A 9,471-nucleotide genomic window follows, 5' to 3' on the forward strand; every position below is an offset into this window, starting at 1 on the left:
GTTGTTTCCTTCAGAAGGACTTAAAAGCATAGGATTCAGGAACTATGGTCAGAAATTTCAAAAACTCTGTGCCAAAATATATTTTTTTCTTCTTTAAACTGTTCTTGGCAGATGCTTTTCATAATATTCAGAAGGATTGGTGGTGAGCATGTCCTTATTTGGGTTCAATCTGATAAAGTTTAACCGTACCTTCTTGACTCTGTACTGAATGTATAGACATTCAAAAGTACCCAGCTAAGAGCACCTGCCAAAAACAAAACAAATAGAACGAGATGGGTAGTGTTCCTTCTGTTTCTATTTTGTGGAATAGTTTGAAAAGTATTGGTGTTAGGTCTTCTATGAAGGTCTGATAGAATTCTGCACTGAAACCCCATGCTTTTTTTTTTGGTTGGGAGACTTTCTATGACCCCTTTTATTTTATTAGGGGTTATGGGACTATTTAGATGATCTATTTGATCCTGATTTAATTTTGGTGTCTGATATCTGTCTAGGAAACTGTCCACTTCCTCCAGATTCTTCAGTTGTGTTGAGTATAGGATCTAATGATTTTTTGAATTTCCTCAGTTTCTGTTGTTATATCTCCCTTTTCATTTCTAATTTTGTTAATCTGGATACTGTCTTTATGCCCTTTGGTTAGTCTGGCTAAAGGTTTATCTATCTTGTTGATTTTCTCAAAGAACCAGCTCCTGGTTTTATAGATTCTTTGTATGGTTCTCTTTGTTTCTACTTGATTGATTTCAGCTCTGAGTTTGATGATTTCCTGCCTTCTACTCCTCCTGGGTGAAATATCTTCTTTTTGTTCCAGGGCTTTCAGGAATGTCATTAAGCTGCTAGTGTATGCTCTCAACATTTTCTTTTTGGAGGAATGGATACAGAAAATGTGGTATATTTACACAATGGAATACTACTCAGCAATAAAAAACAATGAATTCATGAAATTTTTAGGCAAATGGTTGAATCTGGAAAATATCATCCTAAGTGAGGTAACCCAATCACAAAAGAATACACATGGAATGCAATCTCTGATAAGTGGCTATTAATTAGCCCAGAAGCTCTGAATACCAAGGCACAATTAGCATAACAAATGACTCCCATGAAGAAGTAAGGAGAGGGTCCTGATCCTGGAAAGGCTTGATCTAGCATTGGAGCAGAGTATCAGGACAGAGAAAAAGGAGAGAGGTGATTGGAGAATGGGTAGAGAGAAGAAGGTTTATGGAACATATAGGGAGGGGGGAACTGGGAAAGGGGAAATCATTTGGAATGTAAACAAAGAATATAGAAAAAATATAATAATTTAAAAAAACAAAACAAATACTAAATCCAAAAAATGTTAAAGGTTCAGTTCCCAGCATCTATATGGCATTTGCAGTTGTTGCAATGTGGCAAATGCAGATGCAGAGCACTAATTGTAGGTACCAAGACCGGCGAGGCTTGTGATGTCATACAGGTGACAATTAAGACAATGTATAGCTCTGCTGCCACGGCAACAGCTGCAGTATACCCAGAATTCCATGGCCCACCTTTACCTGTAATTAAGTCATCGCCCATATATAACTGGGCAGCGTTTCTACCCCCCCCCCCCCGCCCCGTCCTCTTTTCTCTCTTTCTCTTCTTCCTTCCTGCCCGCTACCCCTTCCCCATCTTAAGTAAAGTCCCACGTGGAACTGTTTGGCCTGGTTTATCTCATTGTGGCTCAAGTCTCCACCGCATCCCTGCGGCCCGTGCAGCCCGCATGTGCGGCGGGCAGACAGGTGACCTGTGTCGCAGAGTAATGCCCTCCTCTGGGCTCTGTGAGAACTATATATATCTATAAATAAAGCAAACAATTCACAAATTTCAGTGTTTTAGATTATCTAACCATGATGTTGTATACTCAGAAAACAATGAACACTTATGTGACTGTTTCTCAGTGTTAATAAAGACATAATTCTATATTTTCCGTTGTTCTGCTATAGTTTATTTTATGTAACAGATGAAGTGTTTCACAGACATTATACTCTTTCCATAACACTTTAAAAATAAATACCATCTTTTCTAGCAAGCATTGCATACTTCCCTCTTGGCTTCCGTTTACTCTCTGAAATTGAGTTTCCCCTGCTTCTGAACAGGATGCTATTTAGGGCTCCAAGACAAAAGTCAGATGGCTTCTATTTCTTGCATGACTGATTGAAGTTTTCTTCACAGTTGTCTTCGAATTCCTAGAATTTTAGGACTCCAATATGAAGTGTAAGAAGCAATAAAAGCTTAGCTGTGATATGCCTATAAGTTGCAGACTGCCTCAGTATCTAACATTAAAAGTTACCACAAACCCTTCCTCTACCTTACTACAGACAAGATCATGTTAGTAAATTAAGTATTATTATAAGGGAATTCTGCTTGTGATTGCTGATAATCTTGTGATTGGTTTTTGAAACAAAAAAGACCATTATTTTAATATGTCATGATTTGTGATATCATAGTTTTAAGCCTGCTTATATCCTGAGAGGGCTTCATAGGTAATTACATCACCACTTTGAAAATATATTGAGTTAAAATATTTTCAAGATTTCAGTATGTTTTTCTATATTTTATCCAATCAAAGACGGCCTACTCTTCTAGAGAAATGTCTGCTGCTCCCACACAGACTTGCCACCCAGTGAATAGTATTAAACTTTTCAATAGCTACAAACAAGGTTTATTCAAAAGAGTAAAACAAATTCAGGAGAGAGTATACAGAGATACAAAAGTGCTTATCAGGCCTAAAATGCTACAGATAACCTGAACCTCCAAGTAGCATCTTTAGGAAAAATAGGTTCTTTGAGTATGTTGCACTTCCTGTTTGTACCTGTGCAGGGTGATAACTATGAAGAAGCTTTTTGTAGTTGTAGACACTATTAATTTATTAGTACTATATATGACTGGGCCAGTGCCCTAATAACAGAGATATGAGTCCTATTTAATCAGCTTAGCACAATTACTGGCCAATTATCCCTACTCTATTTTTCTTTATGAAAACTGCCGAAATCCCAGCTGCTCTCCCCAAGTTGTTTAAGTCTATCCCAGGTTATTTTTAGTCCAGTAGTCTTTCCGCAGGGTGCACTTCCGGTTCATTTCATCTAGCGGAGACCTCCTGTTCTTATCTTCTCTACTATCTTTTCTCACTCCAGAGTACTCCCTACCTGTGCCCTACCAGCTCAATAAATGCTTGCCTCTATTCGACCTAAGAATTGGCTCTAGCCCATTTTATTTAACCAATAGCTTTATACTGGTGAGCAAGGTTTACACAACAGTGGCATGTGTACATGAGAATTCATTCATCTGGGGACATCCAGATCATAGGGTTTACAATTTAGTATTTGTATACACGATACCAAACCAACTCCCAATAAATGCTGGAACAGAACCTAACCCCCTCTCCCACACAGAAAGTCCTGGGCTACTACCAATGCTATGTATATTAAATGCCTGACATATGCTGGGGGGTTGGTGTATGATACCCATAATCTTCTTTGTTAATATTACTACCATCTTCTAAGTTTCTACTTATAGACAGGGGAACCGTGATATTGACCTTCATGTTCAAGTCCTAACAGAGGAGCCTGGAACCCCCTACATCCTTGACAGATTTTCCCTTAAACTCTGCCAACAGGAAGGCATGGTGATGATGCTGGCCTGAAGAGGCGGTTGCAGTCACTGAGCATACCACTTGCCAATTTCTGAAGATAGAAATTTAATTTAATCCAAAATTTCTAGGAAAATCCCTTAACTCCAAATATAACATCAGGCATTTCTTTGGAGGGATTGTCTAAGATTCTGACTATGTTCCTGTGGGTGAGAACCCCAACTATGTACTTAAGCACTTATTTTTTTTAAATAAAGGAAGAGGGAATACTAATGAAGAAGAAAATATTCTATAATATTCCCATGGGTATCCCAATTAGAAGAGAAATAAGTTTGCCTCTTTAGGGAAGTAAAGATATTCATAGCTCACTGCCATACCATCACATGTCAGACCTCGGGATTTCCTGCTTGCTCTCTTTCTGAGATCTTTCTGCTTTCCTCTCAGGATTAAGAATTACCAGATCAACTTCAACAGTAACTTCTTAATAAAGAAGAATATTAAATTGGCCCTTATTTTCTATCATTAATGTCTGTGGCAAACACTTCTCAGCAAAGTATTTTGTTTTTCAAGGCTCTGTGTCTATTGCTACTGCAGATGAAATCATAATTGCAAGTCTGAGGGGAGAGGAGATCATAGACTCACAGACCCTTATTTCAGGTACCATTTAAAGTATTAGACTTACTCCCCGAGACTAGAGCACTGAGAATACAATCCTGGAAGACATAGGGATGCAATTTTCTAACACCTGTCTGGTAATCAGAGTTTATGAAGAAAATGCACTATCAACATTCTGGTAAGTCATCACCTGAGTAAAATTGGATGTGATACTGAAGCTGTTTCGTATAAGAGAAAGCAGAATCTCTCCCGAGCAAAGGTTGCACAGCAGCAAGTGACATTAGATTCTTGACATACCACTAGCCTAATTCTCATGACTGAATGTAATCTTCACTCATAGAGACCATTGCCACTTAATCCAAGTAGCCATGAAATCTAGTTTCAAAGTGATCTAGGCTTTTTATTAATCAATATTGTTGACCACCTGGGACAAGAATCCTAAACAAGATTTTCAGAGTTATTAACACTGTATTATGATAAGGTTTGTTTTCAAGTTTGTAGTGAATATGAAGGAAGTATCTAGGTTTGTAGAAAAGTGTCCCTCATCTACATTTCTGGAAACTGACACTTTCATGCACACTGAGATACTTCCTGCATATTCATTACAAACTGAAATCAAGCCTTGATGGAATATTGGTATAATGTTAATAATCCTAAAAAATCTAGTTTAGTTTTCTTCTGGTCAAGGGGCAACAAGAATGATTAATAATAAGCCTGGATAATTTTGAAAACCATAAATAATGAGGCAGGGAAGTGAAATGCTAGTAGTTATCACACTGATAACATTCCCATCTCTGACCAAGAGCCTATCTCCATCTGTAACCTGGTGAGGACATTTAGGAAGTGCTAACCTAAAGATAAACAGTTGTAACATTGATTTTCATAGGAGCCACAAAATGTTTTCACTGATTTAAGATGTTCTTTGTTGATAGAGAAGAGTTTATGAATATATGAAGTCTCAGGAAGACTCTCCTCTGTGTTCTGTGTGTGCTTATTTAATACTGGTGTTAAGTGTAAGGGCTAATAAGTGAGTTCACATCTAATGAAGTGAGATCTGAGAAACTATATCATATTGTGCATGCGTGGCTCACAAACATTCAAGTGTGTGTATATTAACTGTTTTAAAAATCAGACTGAAAATTTACTTCAATGCTAGTAGCACTACTAAGCCCAGCTAATGACTGGTACTTAAGTTCATCTCATGAAGTAAGCAATGTATTCATTCCTTTCTATACATCTTTACAATTATGTGATTTCTTTGTTTTATAAGGTGATGTTTTGGCAACTGATCAACCAACAAGTTTTGGGATTGTTTGATATACCTGTTTTCTTTATATGAAATAAGTGAGTTCTAGGTCAACACATTTGACTTATGCTGTACTTTATTCATTGCACAGATATATAATCTTGCAGGACCCTGAGTTATTGTGTTCCTATAGTTTATGCACTTCTATCAGCAGATCTCAGTGTTCACTAATGATTCCTGTTGGTCTATACCATTAATGTTCACAAACAAATGGTTACTTGAAATAGAAAAAAATCATAAAAGTCTAGCCATGTGTGATACAATAAGAACATAAGAAAACAGAGGCAAATACTCCTCAGCCATACTTGAAAAATTCAATAAATAACTAGTACTCGTGGAGCTTTTAAAATGGTTATACACCCACAATATCACCGCCTAGCCAGCTACTTCCTCTCACTCTCCTGAGACAAGCAAAATTTCTAAATCTCAACTATGCATTATGTAACTCAGATTCCTTCATCTTCATTGATAACATATTAAGTAATAGTATCTGCATCATAGTTTTAGAAGAGTCAACAAATTCTATGTTGTTCTTACAAATCTGGGATCTATACATTACATTTTTTAAAAAATCACAGTGAATCACTTATTAATTCTACTGAGAATAAGTTGCATGTCAAATGCTGGGTTTTAAGTAGCAAGGTGCAAGTAGCCCATGCTTACCCCCCATGCAGAATCCTCAGGTTCAGGCAGAAGTGTCTCATCAAATCATGTCTGCTGATGTGGCTATAGGTATTATTTTGGTATCACAGACTGTTACTGGAATTTTGGGCAATTTTTCTCTCCTCTACAATTATATCTTGCTTTACTTCAAATCATACAAATTAAAGGATATGGACTGGATTTTGATGCACTTAATCTTATCCAACTTCTTAACTCTCCTATGTAAAGGTGTTCCACAAGGAATGGCAGCTTTTGGTTTTCAATGTTTCTTCAATGATTTTGAGTGCAAGCTGCTCTCCTACTTTCATAGGGTGGGGAGAGGTGTGTCATTTGGCAGCACATGTTTACTGAGTGTCTTCCAGGTCATCACCATCAGCCCAGAGGATACTATTTGGACAACCTTTAAAAAAAAAGCCCCCAAGTACATCAGCTCTTCCCTATACTTGACCTGGATTCTATCTCTCCTTTTTAGCATTGTTTCCCTTCAGTATATGTCCACAAAACTGTGCAATGTTAACAATACAAGTCTTAAAGACTTAGGTTACTGTTCTTCTTTCCGTTTTGACAAAACTGCTGAAGTGCTGCATGCAGTATATGTGATTATCCCTGGTGCTGTGTGCCTGCTTTTCATGCTATGCTCCAGTGGTTCCATGGTTCTCATTCTGCACAGGCACAAGCAGAGGATGGAACATATGATTAGGAGCAATATTATCCCTAGATCCAGCCCTGAGTCCAGAGCAACCCAAACCATTCTTCTCCTAGTGAGTACCTTTGTCTGTTTTTATACACTATCCACACTTTTTACCATTTGTTTAAACATTTTGGCTAATCTTCCCTGGCATCTAGTGAGTGTCCATGCTATATTCTCCATGTGTTTTGCTTCTGTAAGCCCCTACTTGCTCATGAGACATGGTTCCAGCACATCTGTCCACTGCTTTGCTTGGATGAACTATCGAAAATTCTAAAGGTCATTTAGTGTATTTCAAGCCCTTATGGAATTCTCATGTTATTTATCATGCTCAGAGAACTGCATTCAATAGGAATATATTTTGTATAACAATATTTAGTGCTAAAGGTATGTGCATATTTTTGCTTGCTTGCTTTCATAATGGAACAAGTCAGCACATATTTACTGAGATTGTATTCACTAGCCTTCAAGCAATACTACTGGAAGACAACATAAAACATATCAATCACAAGGGATAGAAAGATTCAAATAATTGTGATCTTCAGGAATTGAAGTAATGATAACTACAACAATAACAAATTGCTTTCAAACAAAAATCCATTTTATACTAGCTTTTCTTTCCGGGCATGAGTGAAAATGAAAATAAAGTGTAATTCTTTCATTATTCTCCCTGTGTTTCATATTAGTGGTGTTACTTTAAATACACTTGGAACTAATACACACAATATTTCAGTTGAGTCCATGCAACATGACTTTGTCTTTCTGGAAATGGGGTGCATATATAGTGGGTGCCGATCACCACGTGGTGTCTGCTTTATGTCATACATGCAACTTTTTACTATGTGTGGATTTTCACTATTTTTAATTGCTTACATAGCCATGCACATAATCAGAATTTAAAATAAATGCATTCTGTTGTTGAAAAGAGTCAAAATCTAAAATAACTGAATGAGTATCAAAAATGTCAAATTAGGACATGACAAGCTTGGATTCCTTCCCTAGATTCAATTTTCAGTTACTAGTGTGTATCTCTGAAGCACTCGGGAAAGTCAGGCTTCTTGTTGTTAATAACATTTCCCAGTAAAAGTACCCTCTGCATGGAGCTTCAACCTTGGAAATGAGTATTCCACTGCCCGTCATGCTTTTCCTTGGTTAGAATCAAGATCTCACAGGAGAAGTTGTTGCCTATACTGTGGCTGCAAAAGACTGGGCCTGACAACAGCCAATCAAGCATCAGAAAGGAACTTCTGGGATTTTTACCTCTCAATAGCAAGCGTTGTCTATGGATTAATTGTGGCCATTTGCAACCCATTGTCTTCATAGCAGAACCGTTAATATAGCAGTTTCCTGTAAGTTGAAACATTCCCTCAAGTGGAAGTATGGGGGAGGTGAGGTCATTGGAATCAGAAAGAAGACAAATTTTCCTTGTTTGCAAAAGAAGAAACTCACAAGGATCGCACATTCCTCTCTTCAGTGCTATTAAACAGTCAGTCAACTGTTGTGTGGGGTGGCTCCAGCTTCTGCTTCTCTCTGCCTAGAGGAGTTTGGTAGATGGTGGGAATGCTTAACAGCCATAAATAAGCTTTAGGATTGCCTTTTAAATCTCTGTGTTTCTGTTAGTGATGTACTTGCTTTTCTTTCTGTTTCTGTTGTGATGGTTAACATTTTACTTAAAGTTTAAACTTACTTTATGAGAAACCACAAGGCAAAGATGCTTCCATCAGGAAAGCTCGTAAACTGTACAAAGTATAACCTGGCAGCCTATTCCTGTTTATTTCCTCAGACACTGAAGACTATTTGAAAAAAAACTGCTATGCTTTTGATTAATATTTTATTTATTTATATCCCAAATGCTGTCCCCTCTCACAAAGTTTGTCTTCTCATCCCCCACCCCCTGCTGTTTGCCTCTGAGAGGGTACCCCACCCTGGTAGCCTCAAGTCTATACAGGATTAGGTGTATACTCTCCCACTGAGACCAGACAAGGCAGACCTCTGCAATATGTGGCCTTGGCCCATCCCATGTATGCTCTTAGTTTGGTTGGTCTTCCTAAAATGTTGCCATCCCCTTCCGTTCCTTCAATTCGTCCCCTAACTGGTCCATCTAGGTCTCATTCCAATGGTTGGCTATGAATATCTGCATCTGTCTCAGTCAGCAGCTGGTTGATTCTCTCTTCATGTTAGGCTCCTCTGTACAAGTACAACATAGCTTCAGTAATAGTGTCAGGGATTGTTGCCTGCTCATTGAATGGATCCCAAGTTAGGCTGGTCACTAGTTGGCTATCCCACCAGTCTCTGCTTCATTTTTGTCCTGCAGTTCTTTTAGACAGGAACAATTTTGGGTTGACAATTTTGTTCTTCTACAAAAGAATGGGTCACAAGGATAACTGCTCTTTCTGCTTTTGTAATCAAGCTTGCTTACTCTACTCTATGAGATAATGGTAAAACCCAAAGTGTAACCGTATGGTTTTTTCCCTGTATAAGCCCTGGACTGACATGGCACTGAAAGCTGGGTCTTGGGCATGCTCTCAGAATTAGGCCATACACCAGGTGCTGATGCCAGTACCTGAATAAAAGCCTCTTCTTATTGTGAGATTTTTT

General features: G+C 38.0%; 1 protein-coding gene across 1 annotated transcript; it reads left to right on the forward strand.

Annotated features, from left to right (window-relative positions):
* Positions 1–1,576: 1,576 nt before the first annotated feature.
* On the forward strand, positions 1,577–8,803 carry LOC127674111 (vomeronasal type-1 receptor 4-like). The gene has a single exon (XM_052169973.1). It carries the CDS (start codon positions 6,191–6,193, stop codon positions 7,148–7,150), a length of 960 nt encoding a protein of 319 aa, XP_052025933.1. The 5' UTR covers positions 1,577–6,190; the 3' UTR covers positions 7,151–8,803.
* The last annotated feature ends 668 nt before the right edge of the window (positions 8,804–9,471 follow it).

This window comes from Apodemus sylvaticus, chromosome 23 (genome assembly GCF_947179515.1).
Source record: "Apodemus sylvaticus chromosome 23, mApoSyl1.1, whole genome shotgun sequence".
Lineage (NCBI taxonomy): Eukaryota > Metazoa > Chordata > Mammalia > Rodentia > Muridae > Apodemus > Apodemus sylvaticus.